At 43.4% G+C, this 13,883-nt stretch overlaps 1 protein-coding gene across 2 annotated transcripts in view; it reads right to left on the reverse strand.

The window, feature by feature from the left end:
• atp9b (ATPase phospholipid transporting 9B) overlaps positions 1–13,883 on the reverse strand; it is a gene marked incomplete at its 5' end in the record, with an annotated part of 45,181 nt that overhangs the window by 15,754 nt on the left and 15,544 nt on the right. For both annotated transcript variants that reach the window (XM_079231488.1, XM_079231489.1), the window contains 6 exons: positions 1,050–1,301; positions 3,095–3,207; positions 7,017–7,159; positions 7,395–7,555; positions 10,327–10,403; positions 12,185–12,260. In XM_079231488.1, the coding sequence (XP_079087614.1) occupies positions 1,050–1,301; positions 3,095–3,207; positions 7,017–7,159; positions 7,395–7,555; positions 10,327–10,403; positions 12,185–12,260 (822 nt within the window). The remainder of the gene's footprint in view (positions 1–1,049; positions 1,302–3,094; positions 3,208–7,016; positions 7,160–7,394; positions 7,556–10,326; positions 10,404–12,184; positions 12,261–13,883) is intronic.

Below are 13,883 nucleotides of genomic sequence, written 5' to 3' on the forward strand. Positions count from 1 at the left end.
ACAGGAAATCACGGAGAGGGACCGAGAGAATCTCCCGTGTTTATTCTCTCCAGAAGGGAAAGAGTGTATGAAATCGTAGCTGGTTTATTCCCGACGTGAGACACTTTAAAAAAGACAAGTGTACGTGAGGACGTGGACAGCTGTTTGTCAACGTTTAACAACCGCCGTCTTGCAAAGGTTTGAGCTTTATGTTTGTTCTGGTTGTTTATGGTTCGTTTCTCTGGTCTGAAAAATAGCATTAAATAAACAACGGCTGAAAAAGGAAATTATTAGCCAAGTCTAAGGAACTAATCTGTGTGCTTTTAAAGTGGCTTAAAATGTGAGCATTTAGCATATTAATAGATGTACAGACAGTCGTGTTTCCATTGAATTGTCAAGCAAATTTTTAAGCAAACTTTTGAAATGTTACAACAACGAAATGCGTGTTAGGCGCATATACATCAACTTGAGCAAATAAACTCTGCTGGAGTGTTTTGGTCAGAGGTTTGCATTACAGGCTACACATGGCTGTAATCTGCCAGTAAACAGAGTAGAAAAATTCCACGTTGTGAACAGGAAACAAAACATCCACGAGACATGAATGGAAGTCCTACAGTGTCAGCTAGTGTCGACCACGTTTCCTGCTCTCCTGAGACCAAGACAATAATAGAAACAGATGATCAGTCACGTTAACTAAACGCTCACCACCTCAGAACGTATTCGGCAAAAGGAGTTTCCATAATCCATTTTTTTTTCTCCACAAAAGACTAAAAAACACCTCACGTGAGCGGAAAACCCGTTTTAATAGATGTTGCCGTTTCCATTCAGCTTTTTCTAATGAGGCACATAATGTGTTGATAGAAACACGGCTGCAAATATTCCATCAGATGTGTTACAAACAACAAGACACTGGACCCATTGGACACCTTTCAACCTGCTGATCATGAGTTGCATGTAGAATATGGAATAATAACCAACATCACCAATTACATTTGATGAATTGATTTTGCGGTCTATTTTTCTTTTTAATTCTGTTTTGGAGTCAGGCTGGACGAGCATCTCATATTCACCTCGTCGGGGCTGGAGGCCTGGTAGGTGCGGTTGTCGTCACTGAAGTCCTGGTCGGCTTCGGCGGACTCCGTCTCTCCGTTCACGACGGCGTGCGACTCGTAGACGGGCGTGACGTTGTGGCACAAGGCGATGGCCTTCACCGCCTCGTGGATGCGACTGCTGACGCTCTTGCGGACCTTCGGGCCCGGCGTCTGGGTCTTCCGCGACGGAGTGGAGCCGCTGGCACTGCCGTTGACGGGCTGGGAGGTCACCTGACATCACAATAAACAACAACGTGAGCCGTGGAGCGAAGTGATGCCACTTCGGTCACATCCATTCGTGACTAAGGTCTGAGCTGAAGATATTCGGCCTAGTTTTTGAAATACATCACACAATCTTTTCAGACCAAGACGCTGCATATTGTAGTGAACTAGATCTAATCCTTCACTCGCAGCCAGTTCACACCGACGCCCCGTGCCAGGGCGAGGATAAGTGGTGTATCACCGACTCCATCGTGTCATATCTGATTTGAGGACCTTTTATGTGCTCCGCTGTTTTGACATCAGCCATCAGTTTAAGTGGGTGATGACTAGCGAGCGGGCAGACAGCCCAGCTGCGTTTGACGGGGGCGGCTCGCTCTACTGAAGCGTTTGATTTTGGCTTATTATTGCCCTTCGATTCTGCCAGGAAGGGAAGGGAGGGAGGGGCGATGGGGAGTTCAGTAAAGATGACAACCTTCATCAAGAGTGACTGGAAGATCAATGGAGAGATCATTGGGTTGCGTTGTCGGACGAATTTAGCGTCTGAGATTTGGGATGTTCGTGAACGCACAGCGAGGTTATTAGACAGCAGGTCCGTGTAAACAATATTCTAAAAAAGGGTACATAACTAATGTTTTGTTATCAAGAAGGAGGACATTTTCTCAATGTTTTAAATACCTTAATGTGTATGCATCATTATGTACAAAGAATACGTATAAAAAACATGTTACAATTGATCTTTGGTTGCACCATTATCATCACCATGTACCAAAATGCAGTTAATTATTATCATAATTACAATTTATCCCAGAGAGGTGAAAACATGAATTCACTGAAGATGACTGTGCAACTATTAAATACTTGTTTCCATCACTTAGAGTAAAAAAAGCAGTATTTGCTGGTTCCAGTTCCAGAGTTGCTGCTTTTCTTTGTAATAAAAAAAAAGGGTATTTCTTACTATTTTTTTAAAGATGTATTAAACAAAGAGTAAATCGATTTCTCGATTAAAAAAGGCCATAACGTGACATTAACTGTCAGTTGCTGCCTGCATTTGGCTGGAATACCGTTTAAAAGAACAGCGTCCTGTAATCAAGTAGCTGTGACTGTAAAGAAACAGCAACATGGTAAAAATGATCAAAATAAAAAAAATCAGCTGAGCCGAGGCATTGCACTGCCTCAGCTGCGCAGCTCTGAAAAGACGAGTCATTTTTCATTAGCTGAGATTACACATAAGGGTGTGGGGCAGATGGCTTCAGAGTCGACCAGCTGTTCGGAGCTGGCTGAGAACGAACAATATCATTCTGTCGAGGCTGCGGCCAGATCTGAGCCGCACGGCGAGGAAAACACTCGCTTACAGTGTGTGCAGTCGCTCGGGGACGCCGCGTGATGAATGAGCAACACAGGCTTCTTTCCCGGAAAACGTGTCTTTAGCTAAATATAAAAAGGGATTAAACTGATCCACAGGGAGAGGCGTGAATAAGCAGGACAAAAACTATGTAGTTCAATGTATCCTGTCCACTTAATATTCTAAGTGACAACTTGTCACTTAGAAACACTGGATCATGTGAATTCTCTAATATTTATTGAGAATGACTTCATACTGCTAAAAGGAATAAAAAGGAGAAAGGTTGAACCACTCCCAAATCAGCAAAGAAACTCTACAATGTCCTGGATGTCCGTTGTGTTTATGATTAACTGAACAATTCAAAAGGAAACTAAATATGAGGCAATGAAAATAAAATGGATGAACATTTCCTCATGAAATAAATCAACAGAATACTTCATTGAATAATAATGGATCTTACCTGTGCATATGACTGGACTATGTGGTTCTGGATCTCGTCCATGGTGTCAGTGCCGTACGACACGGTTCCCAGGTGAAGCCGCTTGAAGACCATTTCGTTCTGTGTCAGAGTGCCTGCAAGTTCAGAAGACCAGTTTAGACAAACCGACAGACCATAAAGAAAAGACACTCCTCCGTTACTGACTTTCACGCGACGACTGCTCTTATTCTTATTGCTGTTATTGCAAAAAAAAAACAGATGACGCATTCACATGTAGAATCTGTAGGCAACGGGACAAGATTTGGGTCTCAGAAATGGTCTGGTTTCCGTTTGTAGTCCAAGAGGTATTGACCAATCACGCTGCACCAGGCTTTGGTTGAATGCAGGTAAACAGTTTGTTTAACGCATTGGCTGAAATACGATCTGGCAACCCTCCGTCCATCATCTGAGGATGATTTAGATTTTTGTTGGTTTGCAATTAGCTTGTAAACTGGCTACTTGTGAAACAATTCAGTCCTACACGTCACCTCTCAACCCCAACTCCAGTCTTGCATATCAAGCTGCTAATGGGAGTGTAAACAATGCACAGCACACCGCTGAACCCCAGACATACAGCCTCTTGCCTCCCAGGGGCTGATCTTACCGCTAGCTACAACTTTGCTGGTCACACTGTAGCCAATAACTTTAACAACTGGTAAATTCATCCATTGTCTCATACTTTATTTAACTTTTAAGAGACCGTGCAGCAACCTCCAGGTCTGAAAAGTGAAGCCAATGCTGAAGTGCCGTAAACATGCATTCCTTCTAATGTCCATCAGGGGGCGGCGACTCTGGTTGTATAGAAGTCTATGAGAAAATGACTCTACTTCTCTTTGGATTTATTCCCTCACTAAACATTTTAAAAATGAGTTTATGGTCTCAAGTCTTTCAAGTCTTCTTCAATACAGCATGATGTTCATTTAGTAAGTTATGGTCCATTTAGAGTCAAACAGACCATAAAGCAGGGGACACTTTAGGACGGGGCTACCTTGGGGTTGACAGACCTTTCAACTTTAACCCTTTCAGTTCATGAAAGTCAATTATAACACTTTGATTGTTTAGAAATGTCTTATTCAGTGTTCGGGTGTACTTAACTCCGCCCTCTCATGTCACTTCTGCTTGCAAAAAAAACAAGATGACGACGGTGAAAAAGCCACCAACCCATGGAGGATGTCACAGTGACTACTTCCCCTTCGTATACACAGTCTATCAAAGAGAGTGATCCTTAAATGTTTGAGGAAAATAGTAACTAAGGATCTTCTTGCAACACATAAGGGAATACTTAAGCAGTTAAGGGCAAAAACTAAAGAAAAAGGACAATCCTCATGATGAATTTATGCATTATTTCAAAGGAAACCTGAGATGAAAATGTAAGGGCAACATGTGATGGGAAATGGTTTCATGAAACTGGGCACAAAGACTGTCAGGTGTAAAAACACATCATGTGTTTAAATCACAGCCACTACTTCATAGCTAAAGTAGAATATATTCAAAGCTACTCAACGTCTAGTACGCGTGCAGACAGACAGACACACCATTTGTCCCCAGAGGACTGCCTCCAATGCATCATGGGACCTGCAGGTTGGTGTGACTGCCTTCTCATTGACCTAATCTCATTACCAATATGGACTGCATGTCCTCTCTGACCAACAGACAAGACACACCACTGCATACAAAAAGACTAAGCGAATGAAAAACAAACTTTGAAAACCAGGGCAATGGCCTCGTCTAATGGATGTCTGTTGCCAGAATGTGTGCCGATAGAGCGTAAAGCTGATTAGAGGGCATCTACCTCCCAAAAACATTAGGCCACGGGGTTAACCAATTCTATTGGATTGATTGTTTGTTCTTCTTTCCATGTGCTTTAACTATCAACCTGGATAAATAGGCTCTACAGCTAATCTATTCCTACCTAGATCAGTGGGGTAAGACAAAGAAGCATGTCAGGGCCACCGCAGGAGTTTATCACTCTGGCACAGTGGCTAGCATTAGCAAAGAGCAGCTATTTGTTATGAGAAAATCAGGCCATGATTGTGAAATCAAGTGGACGGAGGATAAACAAATTAAAGGATAAATAAATATAAATAAATTCACAACATTCAGTGAAACTTTGGTACTTATGGTAGATCATGTTCCAAGTTTATTGTTCAACTGAAATTAAGAGATTAGCATCATTTTGGAGGTGAATTATTGATATATCAATGAGGTCTTTGAATGTAGATGAACAAAGGGCTATTTGACAGGAGATGTTAGTCCAACTTGTAGTAATTTGATGTACATTTTATTGGGATTATTACGTTCGAGAGATTTACATATATATTTTTAAATCATGCTTCTTTTTTAATGCACTATATCAGTGGATCATTAGGTTCCACTAGTATCACATTTCCAGCTCTTTTGAGTGTTATTGTGCTGTAATAGTACTAAGAAAAGGAATTCCACGGAACACCTGATACGCATGTGTGTCTGTCGCAGGGCAACATGTTGCGTATGCTTGATAACAGCCGTGATCAGGGATTGAATTGCGCTCCCAAAGACGGTAAACAAAGATGGACGACATTACATCTCCAAAAGAGTAAAGCCAGAACATTGATCACCTCCTGGTGGCTGACTGCAGTATAGGTAATAAAACCCATTCCCCATACGTTAGTGGACGGGACACGGGCCTAACTTAAAAAATGAAGATGTTTTTTTGTCATTTGAGGTAGTTCTTATTATGCCGATGTACGTCAAAACGGTACATTTTCTGCCATCACCAGTTGCCCTCTTGAAGTAAGTTGTAATTTGTCTTTAACTCAAGCACCAATTTAAAATATACTGTAGACCAATGTTCCCTCTAATTTTTTTCAGCACTGAGCAAATTTTTTTTCTTCTTCTGAGCGCACATTTCAGCACTGTGAGCAATTCGCAACCACGCGATCTGCCGAAAATGACCACAAGCCTGCGTTAGCCATAAGGGATTCAAAGAGATGACAGCAAATGCATCAATATGTATACAAGGTTGATATTTATTCAATATCCTTTATAATGGCTGGACTTCGGGAACAGTTTAATGATAGTGTTTTACCAGTCAGTTTAGTTGAACTTAAAGGATCTTTGTTGAACTTCAATAAGGGGAGGTTATGACTGGTTCACTGGCTATGACTGATAATGATATATAGAAAAAATAAAAGTATCAAAGGTGTTTAGTCATTTCTCAGCAGGTACAACATTTAAGTGGAACTTCATTGAAAGAAAAATGCTAATGCAGTGCTTAACAATAATTATAGGCCTATTAAATTGACATGGTGTCATTTTTCCTAAAGGTAGCCTATATAAACAATTTAATAACTTCATATTTAAGTATGTCTGAAAGTTTCATCCTACCTGTGTCAGTTTGGACTATTTCATCTAGCCACTAATGTTTGAACGTTAGGCAGACCTTTTTCTGGGGTGCCTGCTCTGCCTTTCTTTTCGCCATGGTAGCCTATAGCTGCTGGAGCAGGGCCCGCCAAGAGGAGCCTGAACAGCGCCGGCCCGAGCTCATGTGGCGCTCTGGGCGAGCTTCACTCCTGGCGCCCGGAGGAGGACAGCGGGGGTGGGGGGTGCTAGCGGAGGCAGAGCGCTAGCAGAGGCACAAAGAGCGCATGTCGAGAAACGGGACGCTGATTGGCCAAGAAGACTCGACACGTCGCATCAAAGATCTTATTATTGCGAAGATGGCTCACTCCTATCTCAGAAACACTGGCGCAAAAAAGATTTTTAAGCCCTGAAAAAAAAATGTTTGTGAGGTCTGAAAAATGTGCGCGGTCTGAAAAATCTATTGCGCGGCCACTTCGACTGGCCTGCGCGGCCGCGCACGCACGCAGCTTAGAGGGAACACTGCTGTAGACGTAATATTTCGTCAGTATGTCCGGACACCTACCGGTCTTGTCGGTCAGCAGATAGACGAGCCGGCCCAGCTCTTCTGGGATGGTGCTGGTCCTCACAACAGTCCCGGGGATGTTTTCGTCTTTCATGATCATCCAGCCGTAGGCCGACTTCCCCATGTCCAGGTTTACACGCAAACTACACGTGGGAAAAACACAGCTGTAATGCATCTCAGAACTAATAACAAACTAGAACAAAAAAACACAACAAAAACTGAATTAAAGATCTGGTATGTTAAAAAAAAAAGATAGTGGAATATTTTTCAATTTATGCATTCATTTTGTTCTACTTTCAGACAAAATAAATAAATAACATACAGCCATATTTATTATTATTTATATAATAAACAATCTTCAAAGAATCACAAAAGTACCTGATGGGGATGATGTAAGAGAAAAGCACGACGAATCGGAAGAGGTTGCGGAACCAAGGACCCACAAACCCCTGGACCGCTACCATGACAATAGACAGGACCACCTGGGCCAGGAACAAGGCCTTGGTGAGGCGGTTCAGCTCGAGGTCCAGTAAGCCAACCTGTGGGTACAAGAGGTCACAGGTCAAAACAGCAGACATTACAACACCACGCCCTACTAATTTCCTCTCAGCAGGTTAGCATGGAATCAACTATGAAGACAATCACGTGCGAGTTCGGTCTGCTCCATCCTACACTCCTTCGCTTGAGGACAGGGATGTTTTCCTTCAATCGGAATCAAATAATTTGAATGGAGATTTTGTGTAAACATCTTCTCCCTTTTCCGACAGCTAGAGAAGACTTTTTGTAACGTTCCCATCTGCTCCCAAAGCCTTACAATATGCTACACAGAAAGCCAATGAAAGACATTCTTAGCCACAGGCTTTTATCATGCAAACCATGTGTACGACATAAATAAGTTTATTGGTGGCACCGTTGTGTGGTAAACCACAAGCTGCATTATTGTCGTGCTGAAGTATTGTCCTTGAATGCAACAGAGGGTCAAAGGGTCTCAGATAAATAGATAAAGTTCCCATATTGAAATGGCTTTCTGGAGAGAAAAAAAAAAGAAAAAGGGGTCAGAGTTGTCCTTTATTTTTCGAGTGCATCTCCCAGCCAATGGAGCATGTGGGAAAAAGATGTCAAATAAAGAAGTGCCCTTCCCCTTTTCTGGCAGCGCTCACAGCGAAGCCCTGTACACAGAGGGCTTTCTTCTGACGCACCACGCTTACAAAAACAGCAGAACATAACATCTCTCCTCCCTCAAATAAAAGGAACTGGCTCTGAAAAGGAGGGGAGGGGGAGAGGAGAGGGGGGGGGGCAAGCACGTATAAAAAGCAGAGGAATTCCTCCACCGCCCCAAACCCCCACCAGGCCCATTCCCCTGAGGACTGGGAGAGCTGGGAGACCAGTGTGACTGATTTATCAGTTGCTGTTAAAGTCCCAGTAGCAGGGAGAAGAGAAGGCTAAGGGGAGTGAGCGGGTGGGCATCTCCCACTCCTCACCGCCGCCTCGCTACATGGTTCATGCTTGAGCTATTGAGAAAAATAGGGGGTTTGGGTGGATTAAAATGAGTAAAAATTAAGACGGAGAGCACAGTGCGTGCCTGAGAAGCAAAGGATCCCCTTCTGCTTGAACAATGGCTAGTCGAAATGTTCCAAGCCTTGCCGGGGATCAGATGAAGTCATTATTCATTCAGTCAAGGGGAGGGGGAAAAGGACTCAATTACCTCAACCTAAAGATGCTATCAATGAATTCAAAAAAATAAAAAAGTGCTTTTTTTTACTCCATTCATCTCCAAGCCATTAAAAGTGAAAGGAATGATTCGATCTGCCTGTGTGGCTTGTATTTCTGATGAAGAACTGCCGCCACATGAATATTCATCGAGTTAAAACCGAAGAATATCAGGACTTCAGTCGGTCAGTAGTGTGTTGTTTAGTGCCTCGGCAAATCAAGGAAGTCAAGAAAATAAACGGAAATTGACTTTTTTTAAACCACAGTTTGAGAGACGTGTGAAGAGAGCCCGATATTGGGTACTTGGATATGTACTTCAAACAAACGCTCCTTATTGACGAGCGGCCTCTCGTCAGATGACATTGTTCTGCCTCTTCACTCGGACGGAGCTCCGTCTCACAATGCCGACACAAAGAGCGAATCCATGGCCGCCTGTTCTGTCAGATTGATCAAGTGCAGGCATTGTCCCGGCCGGTGTCACAACAGATTATATGAGGCCAAAACGTTCCTGCGACTTTCGCCACACTGTATCGACTTTCCATCCCCAATCTCCAGTCGCCATATTGACACTTCTGACATCATCTCCTTGAAATATTGAATTCCTCTCAGCTGTCGGGCTTACACAAAACAGCGCACACACACCTCCAACCCCGCCCCCCCGCCGCTGTTCGACCGGCCACATCAGCGTTCTTAATAAAAGACAACGGTGTCAAAACTGTGCCGCAGTAGGTGAAGGGGCGTGTTGTGCCACGGAGAGCTGTAGCGCTGCAGACTGCTGGAGGGGGAAAGTCACCGCGGCCATCAGTCGACCCGCGTCTATCTAGCTCCACTATCTTCCAGGTGAAATCTTATATTTAGCATCAGATTTTCATTAATCTCCCCAATCTGGGGACAAAACACTCAATGGGGATTCCGCGGGATTAACTTTCTGCTGAAAATGTCATTTAAATCCTCGGTTAGTTAATTTCCCTTTTGGTTAATTAGCAGCCGGCGTTGACCTTTTGCATTGACAGGTCCAACTTTATCTAGAAAGTCAAGGTTAAAAAAACCACCTCGGCACAGTGATTGATTAGTGATTAGAGGCCAGGGGGGGAAGCGATGGTGAGAGGGGAACTTGGAACAGATGTTACTTTGTGAGAGGTGTCTCACCCTATGAAGCTTGGACACAACATCTGTATTTATGCTGGGGTCACCTGACAAGCCTTTGCTTTGGAAAATACAACAAATGTTGAACATTTTCTCCCCAAAATCTGTGCAAATCTGTCACTTTGTGCAGAAAGAAAATGTTACTTTTTTTGTGTGATTCCGCCAAAATTGGAGAGGAAATTCATCAACAATCAATTAATTTACCTTTAAAAAAAAAAAAAAAAAAAAAAAAGTATATATACAAAAAGAATGACCACCTTCTAAACTGTGAGGATTTGCTGCCGGTCTTTGTCTTATGTGATAGTAAACAGAATTTGGAGTAAACAAGATGTTTGAAGAGGTCATGTTGGACGTCATTTGTCATTTAAAATATTTAAAGTATCTGTGACCAAAAACAATCAAACAAATCACAAGCTTACAAAAACTAAACATAAAAAAGAAAAAAAGGTATCACCTTGTTCTTGGCATTGGACGTGTTCAGTACGCTCCTGGTCTCCTTGCCTGTGTAGATCACCACCCCGATCACCGTGCCTGCCAAGGAGAGAGACAAGGAAAGTAATGCTGCTCATTAACTGCACCCCACCCCCACCATCACACACACACATATATGTGCACACACTCATCTTGGTCAAGCAAGATGAACTGCATGAGAGGAAACACAATAAGGCTGAGCTGAGGCCGTTTTGTCTCATTGCCACTCAAGCCAACAGACAGGAGTTTAATACGCTTAGAGTCTCGGGGCCTTCAGCCGACCAATGGAAGCTCATAAAACCTGATCAATACACTGCCATCTTTATTTGCCAATTCATTACGGTGGCCTTATTACACAGGATTAATGAGTCATTAATATTAAATGAGCTTAATGGGAGAGCAGAGGCAATAATAAAAATGAAACGATAAAAAGAAGAAGAAAAAAAGGCAAGAAAGTTAAAAATGGGCAGAAAACAAAAACAAAGAAAGTGAAGAACAGAGAGAGAGAGAGAGAGAGAGAGAGAGAGAGAGAGAGAGAGAGAGAGAGAGAGAGAGAGAGAGAGAGAGAGATGAAGAGGAAGATGGAAAGAGACCAGTGGTGAGGAGAAAGGTGATGAATTGCTCTCGTCGACTTCTACATTCAGAAATATCGGGCCATGTGACAAATGGTGTGTGGCTCAGCATGCAGCGGGGCTTCAATTTGAATACGCGAACAACCAATTCTCTCGTCACAGCTGGACTGCGGCCTGGAAGAGAGAGAGAATATGCGCGGCGATCCCGGGCCGACTCAAGTGCCCAGAATGCCGGTGAAGAGTCTGTCAAGGAGAGGCTTGTGAGGGACAATGACATTCCCGAGCAGAGATGATGTAAGGGGTCTAAGTCAGGCTTTTTAGTGTGTGTGTGTGTGTGTGTGTGTGTGTGTGTGTGGCGTTTGTTCTTCTGGTCAAGGTCAGGCCAGAGGGGAGAGCGACACCGCAAATCAATGGTGCGGCCGTCGCTGAGAGCGTCACAAACACTCAACTGACACAGGCGCTTCTGTGGGGAATCGCTACGTCGGAGCGAGGGAGGATTACCTCAACGCCGGGTATTCTTTAAAACAAGCACATGGCCGGCGAGGTTTACTGCTACGACTCTTTGTGACAAGAGGAATCACTTAACTCATCGAGCACAATGACGAGAAGGGATTGGAATCGGTTTTGTTTCAGGGTTTCAAGCCATCAGCGACGTTTATGTGAATATAAATGTGTCTCCTGTGATCCACGTTTACCCCGCTGTGTGCTGCTGTGATGGGGGGGATTCAACAAGGGCCCCTCTCTAGACTTGAACCAGATACATACGCTCCCAGCACCCCTACTCTTTACTAGTACTTTTTTTTGGTGGTTGAGTGGTTGCCAGTAATGGTGAGTCCCAGAATGACATGAACGCTCTGTGTTTGATAGTTTCACCAAAATACATTCAATGTTTTTAAGATTTTTCCATTTCTTGCACTTTAAAGTCTTTTTTTAAGCATAAATTATAATTGCACATCGGCTTTGAGGTCGCCTTCAAACTGCGTTCGGAGCTGGGTGCTCTGCAGCGGCGTCTCCTCCACCGGGAGCCTCGCCTCGCTGCTCCGCTGGGGGCCGACGCCACGCTGCTGGAGACCCAGGCTGTAATTGTGGACCCGCTGAAGGGAACACAGGCACGGGAGAACCAGAACCGCACATAGCCGATTGTCAAGACTCCGATGCTCGGAAACAGTACTTTAATAAAACAGTGTCATGGGGCGCCAACACACTGTGGCTGCAAAGAATTATCTAGTCAAAATCTCATTTCAAGATAAACAGACTTCATTCACTTACCAGATGCAACGACTGTGCTGGCCCAAAGCGTGTTCTCAATATTCAGACTCTCACGGACCTGTGGATCCGTGTCTTCCTGCAGGGGAAATAAAGAAAGGAAAAAGATGCTTGTATGAATACGGTGTGGCAGTATAGTGCAAAGTACTGCAAGCCATGTTTTACCTCAACCCATGAATTACGCTTGTAAATATGTTCAATTTCAGAGTTCGTATTAGTCTTAAAAAGGCCACCAATTGAAACAAAACATTGAAAACATGTAACTACTGCGATGCAGAGGAAGGATACCGGCTTAAAAGAAATACTTCAACGTCGTGAATGTATTTCTGGAATTAGCCATGAATTTCGCTTTAAGACAGTAAAAGGCCCTTAATGTGAATAAAAAAAATGATTATCTTTCAAAAATGAATTAAAAACTGAATATGAAACAGATTTAGATGTTTTGACAAACAAAACATTCTGAAGGCTTTTACAATATTTTATTCAATTGTTATACAAAGAGGATAGTAAAATGTTTCCAACCTTGGCTCACATTCAGAAACAGAAGACAGAAAAGTCTTACAGTTTATGTAGTGATCGAAAATACTATGGCAATGACTTATTGTGGACATTTGCAGTGCGACCAGCTGGTTTTAAATACACCGATATAGTCAGCTGTGATTATACATAAGTGGGGGGTTTGAACCCCATTTGAAAACCAAATTTCACACAAAAGCACTAAAATTGCATCGTCCAAGAAAATACTTTAGCCAATTTTTCTCTGTTTTACCGAGGCAAACCAAATTCTGCTTGAAAAGGACAATGTCAGCTTCTAGAATTGAGGAAGTCCAGCTCAGCTGGGAGCCCACACATGCTCCTCTGTGCCATCAATTTTCACAAGCGCCTGACACAGTTGTGCAGACTGTAGCAATACAGTGGTCCTTTTATCAATACTTTCACTAGAACTGGCATGGCGATAGAAGCTCTTTTAAAAAAAAAAAAAAAAAACAGTATAGAGAGTACACGTAGATGAGATTTCAGTGATAAAAAGCCCCTGGAGAGCCTCTTGTTTCACACACCCCCCCTCTGTTTTACCCTTCACTCTTAAATAAAGACGAAAGCTGGAAATGGCCCGAGTCAGGAGTGCAGAGTCGAGGCTCCAGTTTCGGCTCAAATTGCCTCCCCGATATGATAATTATGATACCTAAGCAGCCACATCCTGTCAATCCACTCGGACGTGGGAAGAGGTGCATGAAAAATAAATGGCAGGTCGCAGAGCGCTCGACCGCTCTGACATTGGCATCGCACTGCGGTGTTCATAACTGCAGAGGGGTCTCGAGAAAGACCGCGGAAACAAAGCCACCATATCCGTCTCAAGGGGGAAAAAAAGAAAAGAGAAACCCTCATAAATAGGTAAGTTCATTTGCTGCGGATCTGTGGGAACCCTTTTTTTTTCTTTTTTCTTCTTCTCCTCCTCTCCCCCCATCCTGCTCGGACTAAAAGCACACGCTATGCAAAGGAAGGCCGCGGAGGATGAATGAGCGGAGGAAGTGCTCGCTCACTAAGCCTGGTGTGTGGCCAAGAGTGAAGACGGGCCACAAAGCCTCCCTTTGTACTGCAGCTCTCCTCTCTGTGGGGGCTGCGCTAATCTGCTATTAATAAAAAAAAAAAGAAGAAAAAAAATTCACCAAGCAACAGGCAGGACGGGATGGATGGAGCTGCG

The sequence above is a fragment of the Taurulus bubalis genome (genome assembly GCF_910589615.1).
Source record: "Taurulus bubalis genome assembly, chromosome: 16".
Lineage (NCBI taxonomy): Eukaryota > Metazoa > Chordata > Actinopteri > Perciformes > Cottidae > Taurulus > Taurulus bubalis.